Source organism: Cyphellophora europaea, assembly GCF_000365145.1.
Source record: "Cyphellophora europaea CBS 101466 unplaced genomic scaffold supercont1.2, whole genome shotgun sequence".
Lineage (NCBI taxonomy): Eukaryota > Fungi > Ascomycota > Eurotiomycetes > Chaetothyriales > Cyphellophoraceae > Cyphellophora > Cyphellophora europaea.
Genome location: NW_008481808.1, coordinates 2,143,791 through 2,168,251, shown reverse-complemented (window position 1 = coordinate 2,168,251; position 24,461 = coordinate 2,143,791). Strand labels below are relative to the sequence as shown.

Sequence of the window (24,461 nt, the reverse complement as noted above, 5' to 3'; positions counted from 1 at the left end):
AGCATACATCCAGTATCAGACCACATGCCCTTCAACGCGCGTCAGTATCTTCAATCTCTTGAGATGGACACGTCAAGCACGCGCCGACTTGTCGATGAACCAATGGACCGCGACCTTGAGGCGGGCCCGACACCTGCAGAATCCTGCGCCTTTTTTTCTGAAGCTTCTAGCAACCATTATAAACCAAGTCAACCTCTGTCACTCATTACTGGAACAGGCTTTAGCCTCTACAAGTCTCTTATCATACCTGCGATAACACAAGCCCAGCAAGAGGTCATTCTAGTTACCTGCTTCTGGGCCGACTCTGCCACACGTAGTGCGCTCCGTTCTGCGCTCCTTGCCCTTTCCGCCAAGGCTTCTGAGACCTCTACCAAGATTCGTGTCCAGATATGCTTCTCATCAAAATCACTTGCGCGGAACATGCTGCTTCCTACACCACAGCGGGGCCAAATCTACAGTCCCAGTAAGTGGGCCAAACTCGGTCTTCCGGACGTGCGTGAGATCCCCGGACTTCAGTTGAACGTAACGCGCAAGTTCTTCTGGCCGTTCGGTATCATCCACTCAAAGTACGTTATCATCGACCGTGAGCTTGCAATATTTCCATCGTGTAATATCTCATGGGAGCGTTGGTTTGAGACCGCCATTAGCATGCGAGGGCCTGTTGTGGACCACCTGCTCAGCTTCCATACCAACTTTTGGCTACAGGGCGAACCACTGCCTCCTCTCCCACAGCCCCAGGGACCCGACGCATTTCACGCCGAACACGAGACGGTACCAAAAGTAATGTCTTCATCAAACCGCATACCTACAGCACTACTCCCATCACCGCATACCTGGTCTCTACTGCCGCCACACCTCTCGCCCAAACGCCTCTTCTGCTCACTCCCCTGCGTTCCCTCTGTTCCTCCATCACACCCACCAACGCCTCTCCTCACCACTACCTCGCATCTCCTGCGTACTGCCTCTCGCTCCATCATCCTCCTCACTCCGAATGTTACCGCCCCCACTGTCCTCTCACTCCTTCATGCCGCCCTTGCACGTGGCGTCGCCATCACCATTTGCACCAATGAGAACCTCATGACGGCAGAACAGCTCGTGACAGCCGGGAGCACAACGCCACGATGCCTCTCCAGCCTGTCCAGCTCAGTCCAAAAGCTGCCCGGTAGTCTCAATGTGTACTACTTCGACTCCCCGAGCTCTCCCGGCGGATTGGGTGCGCGGGAGGTTAAAGAGGGGAAGAAAGACCAGGAGACCACGGCCGTGAAGCTGCATGCCAAGGTGACGATTGTGGATGATGAAAGGATGTTGCTTGGGAGCGGGAACATGGATGCTGCGAGCTGGGGTACAAGCCAGGAACTTGGCGTTTTGGTGCAGAGCAAAGATCTGGTGCGAGACTTCAAGAACCAGTGGCCTTTTTGGCCCCTAGGCCAAGGTGATTGAATGGGAGGGCGGCCGCGAAGATTGGCCGCAAAATTCAGACATTCAGATCAAGACCCAGTGGAAGGAAAGGCAGAATGTGCTGCTCGGCCCCCGAAAGTGGTTGGCTGCGATGATTCGCCCTGCTTGTCACTCCTAGTGAGCGATGTGCTCGGTTCTGGGAGCATATCTCCTACCGTTACGGTTCTCAAGGAGAACTCTGCAGATCAAAGGTCAGCGCGACGAGGCCACGACTGCTGGACCATCCGTTCCGAGGTGAGGCACACCGACTCAACGCGAGACCTGTTCTGTGTTATTACATGGACAGTATGATGTCCTCATCTAACGCAACTGTCGAAAGGTCCTACCAACTTTGCCATGTGGAGTGACGGGTGTGGGGGGCCCCGTAAAGTCAGTTTAGACCTCGGCACTGATATACCTTTCAGCTAGGAGAATAGTCACGAGCAACGAAACCAGCCTCATACAGAGACAAGCTACATCACAGCACCGCCATTCCTGCACGCATTCCAGCCCGCCCATCTGTTGCCAAACCTCACCACCCCATTCCCCTTTGGTGCAAGCCACGATGTCATCGACCACAACAGCCAGCGCCAGCAGCACAAGCAGCCACCACCCCGAACTCCACCTCCTCTTCATCCGCCACGGCGAAACCCAAGACAACATAGAGCGCGTCCTGCAAGGCCACCGCGACACCTCGCTAACGGCCAAAGGCCTCGCCGAAGCGGGCGTCCTGGCACGCAAGCTCCACGCGGAGCACCCGCACGGCGTCGCTGCCATCTACCACTCCCCGCTTCAGCGCATCGTGCAAACGGTGCAGCCCTTTCTCGACCTCATCTCCTCTACTTCCTCTGGTGCTGCCGCTGCCAGTGGCCAAGCACCATCTATCTACGCAGACGCCGACCTCCGCGGCCAGGGGCTCGGTCAGCTCGAAGGCGCGTCCTACGATGCCATCGACATGAGTAGTCCGCGCAGCGCGGATGGGCGGCCTGGCGTCGAGGACTTTGACGTCTTTGTCGGGAGGTTGAAGCGCGTCTTTGGACGGATTGTCGGGGTGGAGGCGCCGAAGACGGCGGCAAGCGGGAAAGATCGGACGGTGTTGATCGCAACGCACGGCGTGGCCATCACGAGCTTGTTCAAGGCGCTGGAGGCCAGTCCTGCGTGCGACAATTTTGGGCCTGCGGTGGCGGAGAGGGGGCCTGAGGCGTGGGAGGTCCGGTGGACGGATAGTGACGATGTGGCGAGGTTGGTGGTGAAGAGGCCAGGAGAGCTGCCGCTGAAAGATCGAGAGGGTGCGGAGGGGGAAGTAGGGAAGGGGCTGGACTGGGATGGGTTCCAGGGGAAGCCGTTTCTGATCGACATGTGGGGCAAGAAGGAGAAGGCATTATAGCGGTGGTGTGTAGAGTGAATTGAGAAGGGATGTGATAGTGTTGTGGGAACTCGATGCAGACCGTGATACGCCGGTGGCCCGATCACGAGACGAAGGCGGCAAGGCGAAGTGTAGCGCGAGAGCCTGCTCTCTCTGACGGCACGTCGCGTCATGGTACAGAGCTCGGCCTTGGAAGAGTGAGTCGTCAGAGGAAGAAGAACATCCGGCGAAGATCCGCCGGGCATCTTAGGGGCATAGGCATGCGATGCCAATTGACAGGCTGAATGCTTCTGATTTGAAGGCTACCATGATGACGAAGTGGCTGCTTACAACTCAGTGCCGTTGCTCCATACACATATACAAGCATGAGCGGTCGGTCAACCAGTCCGGCCAATGGCTGGGAAAAGTGAGGCAGACAGATGTGTAGGATGTTTACGCCTGATACGAGGCGTGGCGAGTGAATTGATAGACTTGAGTGTGTCGGGATCAGGCTTGACAGTCATGAAACCCATGGACTCGCGTCCGAGACCCTATTGCATTAAAATGGGAAACAGTATATCGTACCTCTGCAGCACAGTGTGGAAGAAGCAATAATACTCGCTCAGATTCGTCCTACCCAGTAGCTCGAGTCGCCCATATATCTCAAATGCAAAAGTGGTCCAGCAACCAAAAAAGGCACACGCTCCTGCTCTTCAGTGTCTCTCCAACACATCTTTCCTCACAAATCCACCCCCCATCACAGGTCTCTTACACTCGGCACAAGGGCAGGTGAAGGTACTAGCTCGCAAGTGCACAGATGCGTAGTGTCGATTGAGATCTGTAGATTTGGCATAGCTGTAGTCGTAAATGCGGCCTCAACGCCATCGTCGTGGCGGTTGTTCACGGTGGAAAAGCGTCCGACATCTGCCTCGTAAAGTCTGAGTGGCCGAGTTGATGGTGACAAGTCCTTGTGGAACAGAGCATCGAAGATCAAGAAAGGAAAGCCGTAAAGAGAAGAAAATAGAAAACTTGGAAGGACAGACTCGCCATGTGATATACGCATCATGTGGCCGGCCATGAACGCTCAGTGAGGCCAGCCATAGCGTATATACGGGGCGCAGCTGTTGCAACCAACACCTGCTTGACAAGCACGTTGTGAACGCTATGGCAAGGCTGACCATAGCGGACAGCCACACGTATTAAGGCCATGCCGGAGCGCGGTCGGCCATCGTCTGCCAGTGCCCTGACCTTCATCGGCACGAACGAGGGTTTGTACCGCAGTCAATGATAGCAAGCCCTGAATCAGAGCACGTCGACAGTGGGCAGAATAGGGGGACAGAGCCTCGAGGCAGGCCGGGAAAGCAGAACCCGAGGCCTTAATGACGGAGGAGGGGCACAGCGGTCTCTCACGCCATTGAAGCTAAATACGGAAGGATCCGCTGCCCCGCATGTGTACTGCTGTGGCTGTTTTTGTTGGCTGATGAGGCGGGCCCATGTTTTTGGGGGGCGCGATGTTGTCAGATGAGGGGCAAAACGGTAATTATCGGGCCTCAGATTTTCAGCTGCCAGCGGACAAGCTGCAATGGGCGAGGACTGGGTACAGTAAGGAAGAAAATGGTAAGAATCGGGGCTAGTAGGATGGAGAATTGAGCATCAACTTTTGATGAGCTTATGCACCAGCCGATACCTGCATCTCATGGGTACAGCTTGATACTGAAGCATATGAACTACCGCAGAAGCTTGCTGTAGCTGTCCAAGCTTGATGACCGAAAAGCCATCTTGCCCAAACAGTAGCCACAAGCGCTTGTCGTCTAAATGTTTGCAGGCATCATAGAAATGAGTATGTGCTTGTGATTCGTAGTCCATCATCTTGCACAAGAGGGAGGCAGTCTCTAAGAAGCACCGGCGCTCGTGATGGTGATGTCGCCCCGGGGCTTGCCGCTGCTGGAGCCGAGAGCCTCGATAGCCTTGACGTGCTTCATGCTCTCATCGTCCGCAACCTCGCCGAAGACGACGTGCTTGCCATCGAGCCAGCTAGTGACAACGGTGGTGATGAAGAACTGGGAACCGTTGCTATCTAGTTATTAGTTTCAGCTAAGATTCAAGGTGAAACAGAGCTTACGTGTTGGGGCCAGCGTTAGCCATGGAGAGGAGACCAGGCTTGGTGTGCTTGAGGGAGAAGTTCTCATCGGCGAATTTCTCACCGTAGATGGACTTGCCGCCGGTACCCTGTGCGAAATGTTAGTGTCCATTCTTAACCACTCCTGAAAACCACTTACGTTGCCACGGGTGAAGTCACCGCCCTGAAGCATGAACTGGGGAATGACGCGGTGGAACTTGGAGCCAGCGTAGCCGAAGCCCTTCTCGCCGGTGCAGAGAGCGCGGAAGTTCTCAGCAGTCTTCGGGACCTTGTCACCGTACAGGTTGAAGTTGATGCGGCCTTGACCACCGGGGTATTGAACGTCGAAGTAAGCAGTTTGACCCATGATGGCGGATGAAGCAGAGAATGATCTTGCTAGAAAGGGCGATGGAGAAGTAATGCGAGTAGGATGGATGGAAGTAGATGGTGGGGATCGAAGGGATTTGAAGATCGAGTTCCGGAGGGGCAGCGCCATGTTTTTCTAGTAGGTGACACGCGCAGTCAGTGAGGGGCAACGCCAAGCTATGTAGTCACGTGAATTGCCGAAGGCTCTTGCGTCCGGGCCAGCTATCCAGTATCGCTTCACCAAGCAGCCACGGGTTCGAATGGCAGATGAGGCAACAGTGATAGCTTCTGGAGCTGGTCGGAGGATGGGACATCACTCACAGATGGTTACGATGATGACCGGCTCTGTAGGTAATGGCAAACGTGTTTGACTTGGGTATCAGAGCAGCTTGCAAGTTCTCAGGGCAGCTTGTTTCCGCCTCAAATGCAATCACGGTAATATACAGGCTATAATACACCGAACAAAGAAGAGATGGTGATGACTGGACTGAGATCTATGATGAATATGGCATGAAATCCGTAGACAATGAGTCCGAAACTGAGGCGAGAGAAAGGAGCTTCCGGCGCCGCCAAGGACCGTAGTCAAGCGAGTCAGTCTCAGCCTGGTGTCCGGCAACGTCGACTCGTACAAAACGGCGATACGTTTATATTTACCATTAACACTATTGACTCGTACCAGGTAGCTTCTCATCTCGGACTGCTCGTTGAACACATCTCGACATCGGTGGCTGTATATGGAGCCATCAGCTGAAGTCGTCATCACCGGTGCTGCCGGCGCCACCGGGCTTGATGCCCTGAATCCGTCTCACCAATTCCCTGGTTTCCCTGGCTACTTGAAAGGCAATTGGCGGTAGTCCCTGCGTGAACTCTTTTGCCGGAGTACTACCATTGTACTTCTGTGACTCATCGCCGGCTTGGAGAAGTTTGTTCTTACAGTCCTCCAGGTTGTTCTGCACGGGTCCTGTCTGGGCCTGCCATTCGTTGCGATAAGAGCTCGGCTCCTGACCGCCCCTCTCGGATGCTCCTAGGACTGCCTCAACGGTGCTAGCGATGCGTTCTATGTTGTTGCGAATGCTGGAGATCGACTCCTCACGACGTATAGCCTCAATAAGGACTTGAATGGACTCCACAAGCTGGTCGGACTGATCCTCAATATAGATCTGTGGACAAACCTGTCAGTCATAACCGATAGCATCAGGAGAGTGTGATTACCTTGAGATCCTCAAGATCCGCGTCTTCTTGTCCGATACCCAGTCCAGCCTTGATGCCGAGCCCTTTACTCGCCCCATTGAGACCGTTGCCGTTGGTATATGTCGAGTTAGAGCGACGATGAGCAGAGGAGCCAGGTCTACCAGTGCCATTCGAAGGATCTGGAGTGCTGATAGCACTGTAGATGCTGTCAACAGCACTGCGTCGCCTCAGACTCTCTGCAATGTTGAAATATCCATTGTCCTGTATCGCTTCCAGATTGCCCTCATCGTTATCCTCCAGTTCTCCGGGCGGGGTGGGCTTGATCTTGACTGAGCGGACTAGATCGACAACAGCAGCGGTTAAGTGTGAAGCTGCTGCATCTAGCAAGCTCACGGGAGACAAGCCTCCTGCCGCTGCATAGTTCTTGGAGGCCGTAATGACATTGTTGGCCGTAGCAGAAACCTTTCCCTTCATTTTCAACCGCTTCTTCATTGTCTCCTCGTCCTTCAACAATGGGGAAGCCGCGTCGATATCCGTAGTAATGCTTCTGACGGCTATCACAACCGATTTCATGTGCTCCAGCACACCTGCTGGGTCACTGCGAGCAACCCGAAGCAGTTCATCAATGGCAATCTGAAAGCGCGTGACATGGACATCTTTCACAGCTCCTGCCTCTTCATAGAGGGCGCCATCTCGAGCATGTTGCATTACGTCGGTCCTGGAAATGCTGAGACCAAGGGAGCTCGCTCGCATGCCGCGAAGCTGAGTCTTCGTTCGGACATACTTCGCTTTCCATTCCTTTACCTCCTCTTCTAGCCGGTGTACATCAGACTGTAGCTTGTCCTCCCGTTCGAAATTTCCGGCGCCTGAATCAGCCATGGCTCGCATCTCCTCCAGATATACCATGGCCTGCTTTCGGACGTCTTCGATAATTTCTTGTTGCTCTCGCAGCTGTTCCCGCAGCTCTTCATTTTCTCTTGTAATTTCGGGTGCTGCTCGACTGCTGTTTCCGGCCTGTTCAGCACTCTCGATTTCCGCTCTCAGGCTTCTTTCAACACTGGCGTGCTCCTGGTGAAGTCGATCGAGCTCATCTTTCATAGATCTATTCAATTGTTCTGCTTCGCGGAGCTTATTATCGAGGTCCTGCTGTAGTTCTTGTTGCTCAGCGCTTGGTTGGGATTGCTGAAGCGTTACGTCCTTCTGCCTCAACTGTTCTTTCAAATCGCTGATTTCAGCTTCTAGGCTTGCCATCTGCAAGTTTCCGGTCTTGCTCCCGATACTCTGTGACGTAGCGGAGGTGTCTCGATCACTTCTGGGACTGGTCAAGGCGCTCTCGAGGCCGAACGCGTCACTGGACCGGTCGTATCTCGAATCTACACCAGCCATCTCATCTTCATCCTCGATCATCATGCTTTTGTTTGGTGTGATGGTGTTGCTCTGGAACTGTCTTTGCATGGGTCGGCCAAAATCGTCGCCGGACGAGCCACGAGGAGGAAAGGCGCCACTGTTACTACTCACTGATGCATTCGCAGAATGGCCGCGTGGTGGAACGCCATTTGGCCCGCGTGGACCACCTCTGGACTGTGGACGACCATCAGGTTTCGCAAACTGAGGGAATCTCCTTTCGAGCTCGCAGAATACGTCGGTAGATAGATCACGAAACCTTGGTGTCTGAAGCGAGGAGAGTTTCTGGCGCGCCTGGTTGCGTTTCTCGTGGAAGTCTGGTCGTGGTTGTAGGAATGGTGGAACTCTATCCCTGGGAGGTGGCGGGCGACCGTTGACAGGTGCAAGGGCTTGCCGACGCTGGAGCTCGTCGAACACATCTGTACTGAGCTCGTGGAATTGTATAGGCGACAACCTCAAGAGCTTGTCTCGTGCCTTGTTCGGTCGTGGATGTGCGTTTCCTCCTCTTAGATATGCACGGAGCACGGTGTAGTGTTGGCCCAGCTCTGCTTCCATTCTCCTGTATCTCCTGCTCTGCTGATCTGATATTGTGCCGTCACTGGAACGTGAGGGAGCTATTGAAGGAGCGCGAGAGGAGTGTTTGGAACCGGCTTCGGATGGGCGACGTTGCTGGTAGTCAAACTGCGGTGGCCCAAAACCGTTCGTGCGGGGAGGGTTTCCATCGGACATGGGACTGATCTGACTGTCGAAGGCAGTGTACGAGGACTCACTGCGAGGACCCGTAGTATTGTAATTGTTGACGCCTGACCACTCGCTACCGACCGATACGGGGCTCATGGTGTCCGGCCCCTTTGGCGGGGGCGGGAGGGGGGCGTTCATGGAGTCGAATCAATTTTCGACAAACAGAGACGAAGGCTACATGAACTGAACTCGGTAGAGCTTGACTTGTTGGTATAAATGTTCGTGAAGCAAAAGGTGCCTGAGTTCGTGAAGTGGCGGTCGCGAACAGATTCAACCGCAGATGTCCGGAATGTGGTCGCTATGACCACTTGTGCTAGACGGCGGATAGAAGGCTGGAGTTGGAGCTGGCGTCTTGCTGTTGAAGCCGCTTCCTTGGGATACAAAGGAGCGTTGTGGGAAAAGGTACAATTCAGGAGATGGGGTGTGTGGAATGTCGAGTCCAGTGATTGCAACTTCGGGTGTCGGAGCGCAGCCTGCTACTAGTACCCGCCAGCAGAGTGCGAACAACTTCGTCTTCAAGCGATTCAGGTTCAGGCCTCAGGCGCCCTCACGAAAATCTTATGGTGTACACATCTAGGCACCCACTCACAATATAAAATCGATTGCAACCTCGTTCACTCTTCAGGCGCGGCCAACCAGCACGACATTTCACTGGACTGCCTCCATCCGATGGCTAGGTGCCCCTGACGAGCATCTAGCCCGCAAAGTTTCGAGCCCGTGGAACTCCACTAGCAATCCTTCTTGCCCGTCGACTGGACCAGCATCGCGGGCGCTAATATGCAAGTCAACGCCTTGGTGCGCTTTACCTACGCGAACCCTCCTGTCCCGCCCTTCTTCTGAAACACATGCCCGTTCTTGTTACCGCCCGGTGCCCTGATCACGAGACCTGCAAAAGCAACACCAAAGATAATTGCAGCTATTGACCGTGAGGCCGTCTTCATTCATATATATAGTAGTATTAGTCGCTTATGCATCGTCCTCGTCAGCCCGCTTGAACGCCTTGCACCCCCACCCCGTATGTACAGGCATCGTCCCAGGGGTATTCTTATATACATTCAACATCTGCTGACTGGCTCTTATTTACTTCCGTTGGTCATCTTCAAAGACGCAGGTACTTTTGGCCCATTCTGGGCTCGAACAAAAGGCTCCACTGCCGAACTGACTGGAGTGCCCGTCCTCGTGGGAGCGGCACTGCGGTTGTGTGCCATGTGAGCTCTCACAAGGTGACCGGCAGCAAGAGCACCGCATAGACTTAACTCGCCGGCAAGCACACCTGCTGCCACAATCTGCGCTAGTCTTCTGGAGTTGTCACCGGGGTTGGTCGGGTGTGCACCCTTAACACCCAACATTTCAAGCATGGCCGACTGCGCCTCGAGGATAGTGCCGCCACCGATGGTGCCCACCTCAATCGACGGCATGGAGACGCTGATTTGGAGATTGCCATTATTGCTGTGATAAAGTTAGCTTTGCAGTCGTCGGATACGTGTGAGACTTACTTTTTCATGATGGTAATACAGTTGCTGCTCTCCACGTTCTGCGCTGGATCCTGACCGGTAGCCAGGAAGATGGCCGTAACGATGTTCGAAGCGTGCGCATTGAAGCCACCAATGCTGCCAGCCATAGCACTTCCGATGAGATTCTTGGCGGTATTGAGCTCAACCATTGCATCAACATCACTCTTGAGAACATTTTTGACCACATCGCCAGGAATGATAGCTTCGGCGACCACCGCCTTGCCACGGCCGTCAATCCAATTGACCGCTGCAGGTTTCTTGTCCGTACAGAAGTTGCCGGACAGTGAAATGATGTGCATGTCATCAAAACCTCCGGTGGTAGACATGGTCTCGAGGGCCTTCTCGCAGCCTTTGGAAATCATGTTCATACCCATGGCATCGCCTGTTGTCGTTTTGAAGCGGATATACAGATAGGTTCCAGCTAGTGCCGTCTTCAGCGTCTGCAAACGAGCAAATCGGCTGGTCGAGTTAAAAGCGTCCGTCATAACCTTTTTACCTTGTTCAGAGTCAAGCCAAACTTTAGCTTGTCCAGCCCTGGCAAGAGTTGGGAAGCTGACACAGGGACCGCGGGTCATGCCATCTCCCGTTACGACAGTCACCGCACCGCCGCCAGCGTTGATGGCTTTGCACCCCCGGCTGGTACTTGCCACCAAGACGCCTTCCGTCGTCGCCATGGGAATGAAATAATTCTGGCCGTCGATCAAGAGCGGTCCAGCAACCCCAAGAGGCAGTGGTAGATACCCGATGACGTTCTCGCAGCATGCACCGTGAACAAGTTCGTAGTTGAAGTGCTTATACGGAGTCTTCGACGACTCGAGCAGGGCTGTTGATTCTCTGGTTGCTGGAGTGCGGGAGACGACCGCTCTGCGGACTTTCACAGCACGAACAAATGATTCCAGCCTGGTCATCAAGCTGGGGTCCTCAAGCGTCTTCTCGATGGCGTATCCAGGAATTTTCCCACGGAGTGAGAGTTCGATCAATTCCTCATCGTTGAGATGGGCAGCCTTCTTCTCTTTCACCATCTGCTCGCACTCCTCCCTACTCCGGGTGGATGGCGCTTCGGTATTGACAGGTTCGCTGCGCTTGATCACAGGCGATGCTGGAGGCGCAATTTGAGGAACAACAGGCGACGTCATTGGAGTATGTGGTTCCTTCAAGCTCCATCTCGCGGCGTTGAAAAGATAGCCATTCAGGATGACGCTCAAGGTCAGCGCGATCAGGACCCATTTGCTGAGGGCCGGATCTTCCAGGCTCTTGAGTAAGCTTTCGATGACTCGTCCACCTACAACATTGAAAAATTGATCGGTGTATTCGTGATCGAAAAAGCCAAAGTCGTCGGTCTGGGGTGGACTTTCTAGATCATATTTGATGGGCGCTAGCACAGTGACATAGGTTTCGACCCGTTTACTCTTCGCGACCACATAGATGCTGTCGAGACCGTTCTCAGCCACCTTGAAAGGATCGATAGGTGCCGGAGTCAAGACGCTCGAAATAGTGGCGGCGGGCGTCTTCATGCTCGTGGTCGCTCTGAAGGGGATGGTGCATAAATTGACGATATTGATCATGACAAATCCGGTGACCATCCAGATCTTGAACTTTGGTACGCTATTCGCCTTGACTTTCTGGCCAAAGAGGTTGAAAACGGAAGCTTTGTCGCTCTGACCGCCGGGCCAGTCATTGCTATTGGCCACATTTTCCGCAACCCGGTGGTTTATGCCATCTTCCTCGAGAGCCTTCCGAAGCGCGACATGCCGCTTGATGCGGTTGATTTCCAGTTTAATGCAAAGGATGGTGGTATAGAATGTGAAAAGTAGAACGCAGTCGAAAAACAAGATCCATGCGGCCAGAAAACAGAACTGTCGGAGTCCTCCCTGAACACCTGTTGCAGCACCTGCCACAAGCACAGCAATCTCGATGACATAGTCACGGACGATTTCGAACCCAGTCTCCTTGACAGCCAATTGAATGGCGTCTTGAATAGATGGCGGCGCGCTGAACGATGCCCCCGGTCCCACAGCATGGCCGTTCGGCCCAGTCTTATCAGAAGTCTTTCTCTTCGAATCATAAGACGCCGATAAGACCGCCTTGGTGAGTATAATGGACTTTTCGAAGCCAACGGTAACCACCAAGAATGGAAGGCCTTCGGACAGAAGTACCATGTTAATTGGGACACCAAGCTTCGTGGTTGTAGCCAGCCCAAAGAGAAAGGCGAACAGACTCGAGAACAGGACCGACACGGCCAGCCAGGCGTTCGAGCCCAGGCGCTTCATGGACAGGAATAGCGAGATGAAGGTTAAGTGCATGGAAAGGTAGCCAAGAGCCATGATGACGATGTCAAGTGTTTCGGCATGCTTGATCAGGTCCACGAACGATGTCCAGCCTTCCTGTAGCCACAGTCGGTACGATGCATGGCCATTGCCATTGATACGGGAAGCCTTCATGGTCCATTTCTTGTCGGCAGCAAGCGGATCAGCTCCGCTGGTGGCTGGGAGCTCTTGTACCGAGCGCAGGAAGTCTGCAACATCCGAGTAAGGGGTGTAGAAAGCCAAAGCGCTATCTTGAGAAAATGGAGACAGTACGTTCGACGTGCTCGGGACGTTCGACGCGGTAACATTGTCTGGGATGTCGACCGAGCTTGCATGAGGAGCAAGCTGGGAGGAGGACGAGTCGGGGAAGATGAGCGTAGTCAGAGCGAAGTGGTCGATATTCTGCAGGTGTAAGTTGCACTGTGCGTGAATTTCTGGCGAAGTGTATACCTCTGATGTCTGGGGAATATGCTGGTCATCGAGTAGCATCCACTTCCAGTCGGTATTCTGAGAGAGTTCCAGAGATCTGCTGCCCTTAAGCAGCGCATCGACATCGACTTTGCCATTTTTGGAGAGCGAAGGTAGGCCAGTATCGAAGAGCGACTCTTGCAACAGACCCACGTACGAGGTGCTGGCAATCAGAGCAATGGCAACAATGGAATGAATGGGATGCTGGCAGGCAACACGCGACACAGTTTCCAACGTCGAGGTTACGTTTCGGTTGAGCCAGCTGTCGCTGTTCCCGAGCGAGCGGAATCGCTGGGGGAGAAGGTGGCTGCCTCGCATGTTGAAGTGCGGAGGTATCGAGGGGAGAGGGTCAACGTGGAGGGAGTCCGGAGGTGTCACTAGTCCATATTACGGTGTCTGTCAAAGAGTTGTCAGCCACTTTGTTGGAGTGGGTTGTCATGCGCTGGAAAAGCGTACGGCGATGGAAGTGGCGGTCAAGGCTTCAATATGAGCTGCACTTACTACACTGTTCGGAAAGCGCACCGTCCGGTAAAGAGCTGCTGGACGTATTCGCGACGAATTGAAGGTGTGGCGCTGACGGATATGATGAGAGCAACAGTTCAACGGCGACGCATGCTCGCCACGATGGCCCCTTTTCAAATTGTCGATGGTCTCGCCAGAGGCGAACAAGCAACGGGTCTCTGCTAGCACCAAAAACTTCGACCGCGAAGATCGCAAGGGAAAAAGCTCCACGGCGTGCGGTTCCTTGGGGGCAGGGACCTGCACGCATACAATTTTGGCAAGCCTATGGCAACTGACACAGCCCGAGTGGAGCTGGGTTGCCCCTTGGATCCGTGGTGGGCTTATAGCCGGGCACCACGCTTGGTTCAACATTTCCCAATCATACAGAGAGTTTGTTCGCCAACTTCTGCAAGGCTCTGCACGCGACACGCAAACTGACGATTAGACGCATCATCACATCACCAGCCCCGGATCTAAGTTATCCGTTTGGCCTAAAGACAGCGCTTTTGTACCTGCAGCTATTCCACAGGGTTCGTGTTTGTACTTTCGTAGCCATGAACAGACACTTTCTTCAGAACTAGGAGCACTGCTCCTTTCTATCGCCACGACTGTAAAGACACCACTGCAGACCGACATTCTACAACAATGCTGGTCTAAAGTCTGCGATGGCTAACGGGGCCAATATCTCGCCGCTGCCGGTCGCCTCACTTGACTTGGAGCCTTGGCAACCACGTATGCTTGCTTACGACGATGACAATAATAACACCACGCCCCTTTCCAGGCTGCCGTGCATAGAATACTCGAGAAGGCATCCCTGATGACTTAAATACTTAGGTTCGAAGCTCTGTAATGTACGTTGCCGCAACTATCTTGCACTTTCTCGGGTTCCACCACTACATTGCCTCAATACCGCCTCTGTCCAGATGATCGCTGAGAACGAGTAACTCGCTTCCTGAGCTTTCCACTTCCAAGTACATTTCACGATGGTCATCAAATATGCGCTCATCCGGATGGCGCTCGACGGCGTATCCGAAACGTCCAAAGCTGGTTTTGGGCAGGGCACCAAACCTAGCCCGCCGATGCAGCCTCCGCAACATGACACCCAACATCCTTTAAGACAGGATGCGATAAGCAGGGAGAGGCTCACGACCGAAGCTAGAAGAACCGCGTTCACCGAGCACCTCGACCGTAGTCCTACGAGTCCGGATAACTGCATCCAAAGACCACCTCGCACGACCTCAGCATTCGTGGACAACGCGCGCTTCGCGTGAGTGAACTCTCGATGAGAACGCATGATTCCCGGATATAGGACGTTCGGGGCGACTCAACGACTCCTAAAGTAGTCTCATGGGTTCCGTTATTCAATTCATTACCACAATGCCGCCAGAAGCACAACGTTCTAGATGCCCGGTCATCTGTATACTACCACAGCTTACCGCCCAATGGACTCATGCACCCCTGCTACCTTGACTTGCCATTATTCGTGCTCTATATTCTCTTAACAACTTCTTAGTCAAATTCCAGCTAGTATGTTTCTCTTGCTATGTTCATGCGTACGTAATTTTTTCAAGGAAAGCGGACATACCACCAAATCTAGCCCATACTCGCATAGAAGCCTAGCCCTGCTTTCGACCACCAATGTTGCGAGATTCAACAAGGATTTTTTGATTGGCTCCACTATAACACAGTCAGTCGAAGCCAGCCCACGGGAAGCTATTAATGCCATGGTCGATTGCCACGGCGAGGAATATAGAGCAAGTGTGAAAGCATCTAAAAATCGAAGGAGGACTGCCGCAGGTAGAATCGTTGAGGGAACGCAGCCCTTCTTGCACGGGGAGCGCGCCTGTATGCTGCTCAAAGGAGACAGGTCACACCGGCTTCGCTCCAAGTATGTGCCGATTGCTGGCGTATGGCTTGTAGGACGCTTTGTTGAGGGTCATTGGGGATCCTCGTCTGCGGCAGCAAGATCACCGAGCTCCATATCGTTTCACACCATCGAGTGTACTTTCTCCTCAGACGACTCTCAAACGGAAGTGATGCCCGGCCGGTAGTCTATGCTGGGTCGTGTTTCGGCGTTAGCTGTAATAGTTACCACTGATCGTGCATAACCGCTGAAGCCTGTATCCCAAGGCTGAAGCTCAGCCATTTCACCTCCCCCAATTGATTGTGGTGATGACACAGTAATAGACTTTCGTATTAATATCGAGTTGATGCTTCCCGGCATGCCGCTGGGCCTCCGTGCCAGTATGTCGCGCCCCAGACTGGATACCTTGACTGGCCAGAAGCGCACCACCAGCCGTTCGCAAAATATTTTGGCTGAAGGAAGACAAGCACAGATTATGCTGACAAAGATCTCCACGTTGCACCATAGAAGGACCGACCAGGCGTACCAGGTGGCATTGATGCTCTTTAAGTTATCAACAGTTGCTGCCACTCGCAGTGAACTCACTGCAACCACTACAATGCCAAAACCTATGAGTAGCAGATCAGCACATTTATATCTGAACAGAGTTGGGAGCGCGGACAAGCAGCAGGTATGGTGTTTCGGATAGGGCGAGAAGTCGATAGTCAGGGCTTGACAAAATTGTGAGCTAACTTACTGAACATGATGAAGACTTGAACTTTCTTCCGCCAATCAATACGCAGGTTATACAGTATTGGCATCGGCATGAAAAGGATGACCAATTCCAAAGCAAGATTAGTTCCAGCATGGATGTAAACCATCACAGTGTAATTTAAGCAGCGGCCCTTGTTATCGGTGTCCCATCGAGTCCAAACGTACGATATAGGGTTGCATTGATTGAGTTGAATAATCGTGAACATGAAGGTCCACATGCTGACGAAGCATATCAAGGCCCAGGTCAGACGTTGGAATGTCCTGCTGGGAAATATCCGGAGGTAGAAGGCAAGGAGCGAGATTTTAACTAAGCCGGTCGTCACGCAATAGGTAATGCGCTGAGCGAAAAAGCACTTGTACAAACTTGTGAAGTCTTCGACGGGAAAGTACCACACGTCTGTTCCAAGTCCATAATGTGAGAAGAAACCAGACAATATGGCCAGCGGCATGGACGATACCCCTGTAATGATGATCAGGGCATCATCCCAGCCCCAAGGAGAATCGTGGGTTCCGCTATGGCGTGAAAGAATTCGGAAGGCGATCAAGAGAAGGGCGGTTGCAGCCAGGCTCACGGTGATATGGCGAAATGCTGCGGAGCGATCTCGTCTAGGATAGTGGCAGACGTCGGCTCCAATTCTTGCAGCGGCTAAACAAATTAGTAAGCCTCCACGCATTAGGACTCTTAATAACGTACCAAATGATTCAAGAACCGTGCATTCAGAGATTACGCAGCTTGTCATCTCGGCGTACAGGTGCTCGCTCGCGCAGATACATGCTGCATCAATGACCGTACAGTCGGTCGTTGGGAGTATGAGAGCGAAGCACTTGGCCTAGCCTTCGAATTAGTTGGGTCCCAGACTTCGGCTGGGTACTTTACGGCGCATGGAGGTATCGTGGTATTCGAGTACTGCGCCAATGCGGTTGTGCAATATAGTAATGCCAACAGCATCCAATGCAACTTCATGCTAGAGCTGTAGCCTCGCGGCAACGAGTAGCATGAAAGAGACTGAGTTGTTAGGGGTGATGATGCGATTCCTATGGCCGAACCTTAGCTGACCAGAAGATCGGAACATGACGACGACACTCCAGGATGACGGAGGCCCGCCTCCCGTGGACGAACAGTATCGTAATCATTTGAGGATGCGGAAGCGGGATGGTATTCAGGTATTCCAGGTATCGACTCACCCGTGGGCGGAGTCGCTGGGGAGGAACCGAGGTGGGGACGAGGACTTCGCTATCGCTGACATCGATCGTTCATCGACCTACCAATCACCCTCGCTCTTGGCGGCTTTAACGGTCGAGGAGGAAAGGTTCGACATTGAAATCCGCAACCACCCCAGCATGCGGCTGAACGCCAAGCCTTGTACCTCTACCTGGCGTCACGAATGAAATGATGGTCGGGAAGATTTACAGAAGCGACATCACTTCCCGACTGGCATCGCTGTCTCTTTCCTCCCGGCCGGTCTCCTCATTTGAAGCCTGGACGCGATCCCGGGGAGGAGTTTTAGTTCTCAAAGGATAGGCCAGAGTTGGCCCGGGTATCACACCGTGGAATCAACAAAGACGGAGCCATACATGGAGTCAACATAGCGCGAGCTGATAGTAGGTTCGGCTCGGCGTTTAATGAGAGGCCTCTAGATTGCAAGGAATGTTAACGACAGTCCTTTGTAGCTGAGGTGGTTGGAAGCTCAGGTTAGACCTGGGTCAGCTGAAGTCAAGCTGCCAAAAGCCAGTCCCAACCTATTCCCTATCTCCGGTCATGGTAGCTCGCACCTCCAGCTTCCAGCGTAATTTGTACTTCCCACCCCATCCCACAGACTGACATTCGGGTACACGCACAGCGTCCGCTGCCCCAATACCTCCAACGCGTCGAAGTCATCGTCTCGGAACTTCGTTCCTACCAGTGAGGTAGGCGCCTGACCCTGCTCAACCCAAACCACTAGCGCCATCAAACTATTATGTCTGCTATTCCCCAACTCCCCTTGCGGATCTATAAATGATTTCTGCGCCGTCGGCTGTCCGACAGCCCATGGCCCTTTACCCCCTGAACAGTGATCGTGGCCAGGGATATAGAAGAGGCGGTAAAAGTCATGCATCTCTGCCAGGGACGCATTCAACGTCTGTGCAGTCCGCCGGAATGTGCGCGCTGCGAGACCCGATGTGACGGTCTGGTCAGTTCTGCCGTGCAGCGCAAGTATCTTTCCGCCCCGGTTACGGTAGGCGGAAATGTTGTGCCCGTCTGGATACGCGCCACCAGCAAGGTTTACTAGGCCGACGTTCTGCTTCACCGCGAAATCCATGTCTTGAACGGTAAAGTTGACGGATGAGAATTCTGTGGTGTTGTAGACTGCGCCACGCCAAAAATCGTCAATAATGCGATAGGTGAGGTTTGCGGACTCGTTGACTTGGTTCGAAGAGAAAACATTCGTGACAGAGCCAAGATCAAAGGAGGGGTAGACTATATAGCCATTCGTGTCGGCGATGGGCTCATAAATGGCGTTGACAGATTCAACTTGCGCAGCGGTCAGACAGAAAGAATCGTTGAGCAGGCCAGTTCCACAGGCCAGCACAGCGGCATCAAGTTTATACGCAGTCGGGTCGTCAATGATGCCGTCTGCCACGCCATCTAAGGGGTCAAGAAGCTTGATCTGCGCATCCACGATAGCAGGCCACTGTTCCGGTCGAACGTATGATGGCGAGGAGAGGTCGGGCCAGGCCATGCGACCCGCCAAGATTCCTTTGGACGCAACGATGTGCAACCAGTCGACACCAGCAGAGCCCAGGAGCATGCCATCGAAATCGCCGGGATAAAGTATGGCATTCGTGTACCCCTGCCGACCGCCAGTGCTACATCCAGAGTAGTAACTGTGGGACGCGGACTCGTCATAGTACTGCGCGACAACCTGCTTACCAACTTCTGCTTCGACGTGGATCCCGCGGTAGCCAAAGTCGATGATTGTCTCCGGCTGGTGCAGAAAGAAATTATATCCCGATGAACCGTTGTGACCCGAGTTGGTCCCGAAACTTGCAAAGCCGAAGCTTGCGCCATTCCCTAGGTTATTGTAATCGATACAGCCGCCAATGCCGCCATTGCCTGTGGCCAAAAATCGACCGTTCCAAATATCGGGCAACCACGCTTCGATCAACACCTCACTGGTGCTGCTCGTGGTGACATTCAGCACCAGTCGGCAGAGGTCTGAAGTCGCGTTGGCAGAGCTCTCGCCATCGTCCGACGCACAGGAAGCAACCAATCCTGGGAGAGGAATATGTCCTCCGCTCTGATAGTAGGTGCTGGAAACGACGGAGACGTTGTCAATGCTGAGGGCGCCGCTCAGTGATTCGCAAGCAGCCGAGCCACCGTTCTCGTAGGCAGCTACGGTCGTCCAGCCCGTGGAAGCTGCTAATATGAAGCTAGCATTATTCAATATCTCTCTTGCTGGTCGCATCCTGTCACTTCCCTCAGCTGAAGCCAATGCGACCCATATAAAAGCAAGTAGCACGAACAACCACTCCTTCTTGTAGCACATCCTTCACCGATGCACTGCCTCGGCCACGAATGTGGATCTCCGTGACGTTTTCCTGCCTGTACAAGCGGGACAGTCATAGACGGCATTGCCAGTGATGTTCTAGCTCGTATGCTCATTGGGTAGGCATGTTGCAGTCCGTGACTTTCGGTCTTCGGCGCCGTCAGCCAGCGCCGATCGCTCTCCTCATTCCCCACGCTCCCCACCTGCAGCAGTCGCATGGGAGGAAGAGACTCAAACAGAAGGCGCTTCGTGACATTGCTGGATTTCTTGAAACGCGGCAAAGCAGATTCGAGAGTTCCTGTCGAAGGACTGATCCGCCCACAAGCACCTAGATCAATCGGGAGCCACCGATAGTTTCACTACATGGCTGCCCAATGTAGGACAGCGGCGACGAGCAGCGTCTAAACACCATTCCTTGACAACTCTGGGTAGGATCTTGTATCGTTTAGCAAAATCGCTTTGAGCGGAGAGAGTCGTGTAAACCTGCTGGTATTGTGCATCTATCGAGTACCTTTATGTCCAAGGGCCGGACTTCTGGCAGACTAATACCAGACATTGATAGGCTAAACTGTCAAGCAACTCCCTCCAGATAAGATTCTCCCCTGGTCGTCTGTGGATCATTTCCTGCATCATCCTGTGAATCATGCCCTGGTAGTGCTTCTGAGCAAAAGTCCACTCCCAAGAAAACGGCGTGATGCTCCGATTCCAGAAGTGCTCAGCCAAAGACGCTGCTTGCCCGCACGCAAATCGAACACCACTTATATGGGACCACTAGGCACACGCTGTCTTAACCTTCGGAAAAATAAAAGCAGAGCAATGCCATGCTATGCCGCCCAATGTCCCAATGTCCGTAGCGCCAACGCTGTCGTATCATGATCAAAATCATGCTCATCAAGTCGTGTCATGATGTCTCCAGAAATTCAAACCGGTTGTAGGAATAAGTAGAGTTGAGTCAACCCGAAAGGCGAGTAGTCCAAACATCTCGGCTTGGCTAGCATGTCAGCCTTCGGCTTTCAATGCCACCACTGCCCGTCCAACTTCCTCACCTGCCACCTTTTCCCACTTGCTCCGCTGGTCATCTTCCAGTGTGTTAAAGTCACCAATTCGCTCGTAAAGCATTCGAGAGACGTCGCGGTTTATGATTGTGTATTCATCCTTGGTTATGGTCGCGTCGGTGTAGAGTGGCTTGAGGGCCGCACTTACAAGCTTTTGGATATCAGACTTGGCCGAAAGGGACATGCTAGCGCGAGCTGGTGAGGTTTCGCTGGGATGAAGAATGACGTTGGCATGGTTGGATTGCGTTGGACTTGCATTGTGAGAGGGGCGAGTAGGAGAAGGTGAAGCTACTGTGTTATTCAAACTCTGTTCGAGTACGCGAGGTACGCGAGACTGGCGTGGGCGAGGCGTAGGTTGGGCAACGCCGGTAGTAACGTTGGAGGACGAGCGATTCGGCCTTGGTCTAGCATCGCTGCTGGGAGCTTCGCGCGTCGGGGATGTGCTGCGTTGTGGTTCCGGGTAGATTGGTTGAATGCTCGAGGTGAGCGTTGCCGGTGAGCTTGGACGATGGCCTGGTGGCGGTGGCGACGGGGACATTGCTCGAGGCGAAGAGTGGTTTGAGGGGTTCGGTGATCCCGCTGGAGATGAGGGACGAGGTGAGCCATGTTCGGTAGCTGGAGGACTGCCTGCTGTTCGAATAGGACGGGTTATCGTAGCATTCAGTATAGGGCCAGCGCGATCCGATGAATCCTCGACCTCCTGCAGTAACGATTGCAGGAAGCTAGGACCTACGGAGTCGAGCATGAGGGAACGGCGGGGCAGTGGCGATTCTGGCCTAGAGATACGACGCCCTCGAGCTCCTTCAGGAGTTGGCGCAGCAGATTGACTGGTCCTTCTTCGCTTGACAGGTACAAGACTCGGGGCGACTTCGGCTTCGGTCTGCGCAGGCGATGACGAGCGAGATTTTCTCTTCTTGCCGCGTCGCGCAGAGCTCGACTCAGCCGAATGTGCTCGAGCTTGGTCGAAGGCGTCCCATGCGAGAAGCTCTTCCGGGTCTTGAACTTGTGGCACTGGTGAGCGAAGGTGGCGCGTCAGTCCAGACAAGGTTGGCTCCGTCTCTCTAAAACGATTGCCAGCCCCTTGCAGCTCTGCTACACGCAGGCGCGACCGCCATGCCTCGTGAGCAGAGCGGTTCTCGGCAAAGTTTCGCTGCCGGTGGCGGCGGATGTAGGTAGCGGACGTTTCATCGTCGTCGTAAGGGAAGTCCAAGTCGAGGTTGATTCTGGACCATACGGATTGCCACACGTCATTCCAGCTCTGGTCATGCGAGACTTGCAGACTGCGTTGACGGCGCTGCTGTCCACGAGTCCGGCGTCTACCTGGCTGTGCGGTTCGTGCGGCGGCCGGGGCACGGGGACCCCAGGTACGCTGGGCACGACAGTTATCGCAAAACCAGGCACCGTAGGGTACTTCTTGAAGGCCAACGCAGTATGTATGCCACATCTTTTGACACCCATCGCAGAACATGAGGACATCCTCGTTGTCATCTTCTCCGCAGTTTTGGCACGGGGTGTCATCCTCTTCCTCCTCGGCATACTCGAGGAACATAGAGGGGTCAAGGTCAGCAACCTGTTGGCGGTCTTCGACAGTATATGTGGAGAGTGTAGGGCCTGGGGCATATCAGCAATCCACTTGCGACAGTACTATTTGGAAGGTGTCGACCAACCTGATATGCTGGCCTTGAGTTCGACCAAGTGGAAGGATGCTCGGCAAATAGGGCAACTGTTGGCCCGCTCGACCCATGGTGTAAGACACTCGTTATGGAGGAAGTGATCACAGGGTTTGATATTGGCGATCAGTTCAGGAGCATCTTCGACTTTGACCTTGACATCGTTGTCGTGGGCAGCCTCAGTCTTGATGTTGGCATCATGCTGCGGAGGAGACTTGGCGTCAGTGACGGAGAGGCCAACGATCTCGGCATTCCCGATGCTCAAGTCTCCAAGGCAAACGATGCAGGTATCTGACATAAAGTGTAAGTATCGAAGGTGCAGAAAGGTGTTGCAGCAAGTTTGGGTCTCATTGAAGTCATGGGAAGGGACCGGGGTCTTTAGTGATGGAAAGGAAGACGAAATGCGATGCAGTGGAGGCGGCGAGTAGTAGAGGCTGAGCTCGGACCACCTACTAGGCCCAGCCGGGGTCGTTACCTGTCGCACCCGCCAAGGCGGCCGACCAACGTGACCCTCGCAGTGCAAGGCATGACTTGTAGCCCCGAGGCTTCGTCCAACGACGCGTGCGCAATCGACCGCACGAGGTATCTGTTGATGATGCCTAGATCAAGTTCGTGAACATAAATGACCAGAAAGCGGTGTGTGACTCAGGCCAAATGATCAGGCTCCAATAGGATGATTGCACTTGCCTGACATCCATTGCGGTCTCCGGCAAGTTCATGCCATAGACACAACGCCTAATAACAACCAGAATCTTTCGCCGTGGGCTTCATCATCGCCAGGGCCTTCAGGCACGGCTGAATAAATTAGAGTAGACGGAGAATGCCGTCAGATTGGGGCCTATTCACTATAGCCGGGAGCCAAATAACAGCCAGGATGCTATTGGCTTGACAGGTGTTTGCCTGAAAACATACATAGAGGAAGAGGGATGAATGTACAAAATCAAAGCCGGGGGTTGAGTTTCAGTAAAACGGAAGAGTCTGTGTCAGACTGGGTTCACTTGAATTCGAGAAGGCGAATCTTGGTTCGTGCTTCGTTCCGATCATCGTTATTTCGATTGCGATCTATCGTCTCGTCTCGTCCATCCTGGACAAGATGTCGGCGAACTGAACTGCAAAATCTTATCCGCACGAGACTGGGTGAAATGCGCTATGTGTAGCTCATGAATTTTGAACGCCCCCCACATGCATGAACCGTTTACACCTCCGCAATTTCTCTTAGACGACGGATGGTTGATCTCGTGGCGGCCGCTGCGGGAGTACTATGGACGATATGTCAGAATCCGTTGAGCGGGGCACAAAGATGCGCATCTCAGTGCAAGCACGCGTTGACTTACGAGACGGTCCAGGCACCACCGGCGACGGTCTTGTTGCAGCCTCTGCACTTCCAGATGCCAACGGCCTGACGCTTTACGGTGTTCTTGCCGCAGAAGGTGCAGATATAGCGAGCGTGCTGTGTAATTTCCATCTTCTTGACCTGTTTGCGGAGAGACGCGCCGTATCTGTTCACAATGTATTAGACGATAGCTTTGGAATGGAGAGTTATCGATGTGCTGATGTTCGGTGGAATCGAGCGTGTGATTCATCGGGCGAAAGAGGGATCCTGTCGTACCTAGTACCGTACTTGCCGGTCACGCCGACCTTCTTGGTGCGCTTCGTCATGTTGGCGGTATTTGACGAAGTGGTGTGGGATTAATGGAGGTGTCGTGAACAAAGTCAGAAGCGACAAAGTCGAAAGTCGCAGCCAGCAAATTGTGGTGCGGGTGCCCGCCTTGGCGGTAACTTGGCACACGTGACCTTCAAACTACCGTGTCAGTCAGCATGGATTCTTGCGGCTTAGCTAAGGCCTGCAGAACCCAATCGAGTAGCAACTCCCCCCGGAGAGTCGCCCGCTACTAGCCTACGGGCGCCCACAAATTTAACGATCCAAGGTCATCATCTTGCACTGTCAAACCAGAGCGTCGGATTCGAGCGTAAGTCAACTCTAAGGAGTCCGTGGCTAGGCTTGTCACCATTAAAACCACTGGCAGGTCAGCCTCCTGGACAAGTCTGGAAAACAAATGTTTCGGGCTTTTTATGCAAACCGGACACCACTGTCGGACTCCTGGAGATTGATGTCTCCCTGCTCCCAAAAATAGGCTAGCCGTATTCTTTTATCACGACGAGACCACACCACCGCTTCTTGCTATCGTTTCGACGGCAA

General features: G+C 53.6%; 8 protein-coding genes across 8 annotated transcripts; 2 read left to right on the top strand and 6 right to left on the bottom strand.

Moving 5' to 3' along the window:
* Window positions 1–24: 24 nt before the first annotated feature.
* HMPREF1541_02329 (uncharacterized protein) lies at window positions 25–1,440 on the top strand (the record flags this gene model as incomplete). The annotated part of the gene is made up of 1 exon (XM_008716685.1): window positions 25–1,440. One exon carries the CDS (start codon window positions 25–27, stop codon window positions 1,438–1,440), a length of 1,416 nt encoding a protein of 471 aa, XP_008714907.1.
* Window positions 1,441–2,002: 562 nt separating this feature from the next.
* On the top strand, window positions 2,003–2,824 carry HMPREF1541_02328 (uncharacterized protein; the record flags this gene model as incomplete). The annotated part of the gene is made up of 1 exon (XM_008716684.1): window positions 2,003–2,824. The coding sequence occupies one exon, from the start codon at window positions 2,003–2,005 to the stop codon at window positions 2,822–2,824; it is 822 nt and encodes a 273-aa protein (XP_008714906.1).
* Window positions 2,825–4,674: 1,850 nt separating this feature from the next.
* HMPREF1541_02327 (peptidyl-prolyl cis-trans isomerase, mitochondrial) lies at window positions 4,675–5,268 on the bottom strand (the record flags this gene model as incomplete). Its single annotated transcript, XM_008716683.1, has 3 exons — window positions 4,675–4,855; window positions 4,905–5,011; window positions 5,062–5,268. The coding sequence occupies 3 exons, from the start codon at window positions 5,266–5,268 to the stop codon at window positions 4,675–4,677; spliced, it is 495 nt and encodes a 164-aa protein (XP_008714905.1).
* Window positions 5,269–6,010: 742 nt separating this feature from the next.
* On the bottom strand, window positions 6,011–8,699 carry HMPREF1541_02326 (uncharacterized protein; the record flags this gene model as incomplete). The annotated part of the gene is made up of 2 exons (XM_008716682.1): window positions 6,011–6,427; window positions 6,480–8,699. The coding sequence occupies 2 exons, from the start codon at window positions 8,697–8,699 to the stop codon at window positions 6,011–6,013; spliced, it is 2,637 nt and encodes an 878-aa protein (XP_008714904.1).
* Window positions 8,700–9,679: 980 nt separating this feature from the next.
* HMPREF1541_02325 (hydroxymethylglutaryl-CoA reductase (NADPH)) lies at window positions 9,680–13,209 on the bottom strand (the record flags this gene model as incomplete). The annotated part of the gene is made up of 3 exons (XM_008716681.1): window positions 9,680–10,052; window positions 10,100–12,825; window positions 12,874–13,209. The coding sequence occupies 3 exons, from the start codon at window positions 13,207–13,209 to the stop codon at window positions 9,680–9,682; spliced, it is 3,435 nt and encodes a 1,144-aa protein (XP_008714903.1).
* Window positions 13,210–15,960: 2,751 nt separating this feature from the next.
* Window positions 15,961–19,455, bottom strand: HMPREF1541_02324 (uncharacterized protein; the record flags this gene model as incomplete). The annotated part of the gene is made up of 3 exons (XM_008716680.1): window positions 15,961–16,655; window positions 16,704–16,839; window positions 17,833–19,455. The coding sequence occupies 3 exons, from the start codon at window positions 19,453–19,455 to the stop codon at window positions 15,961–15,963; spliced, it is 2,454 nt and encodes an 817-aa protein (XP_008714902.1).
* Window positions 19,456–20,535: 1,080 nt separating this feature from the next.
* HMPREF1541_02323 (uncharacterized protein) lies at window positions 20,536–22,559 on the bottom strand (the record flags this gene model as incomplete). Its single annotated transcript, XM_008716679.1, has 2 exons — window positions 20,536–22,202; window positions 22,259–22,559. The coding sequence occupies 2 exons, from the start codon at window positions 22,557–22,559 to the stop codon at window positions 20,536–20,538; spliced, it is 1,968 nt and encodes a 655-aa protein (XP_008714901.1).
* Window positions 22,560–23,456: 897 nt separating this feature from the next.
* On the bottom strand, window positions 23,457–23,920 carry HMPREF1541_02322 (60S ribosomal protein L37a; the record flags this gene model as incomplete). Its single annotated transcript, XM_008716678.1, has 3 exons — window positions 23,457–23,520; window positions 23,596–23,760; window positions 23,871–23,920. 3 exons carry the CDS (start codon window positions 23,918–23,920, stop codon window positions 23,457–23,459), a joined length of 279 nt encoding a protein of 92 aa, XP_008714900.1.
* Between the last annotated feature and the right edge of the window lie 541 nt (window positions 23,921–24,461).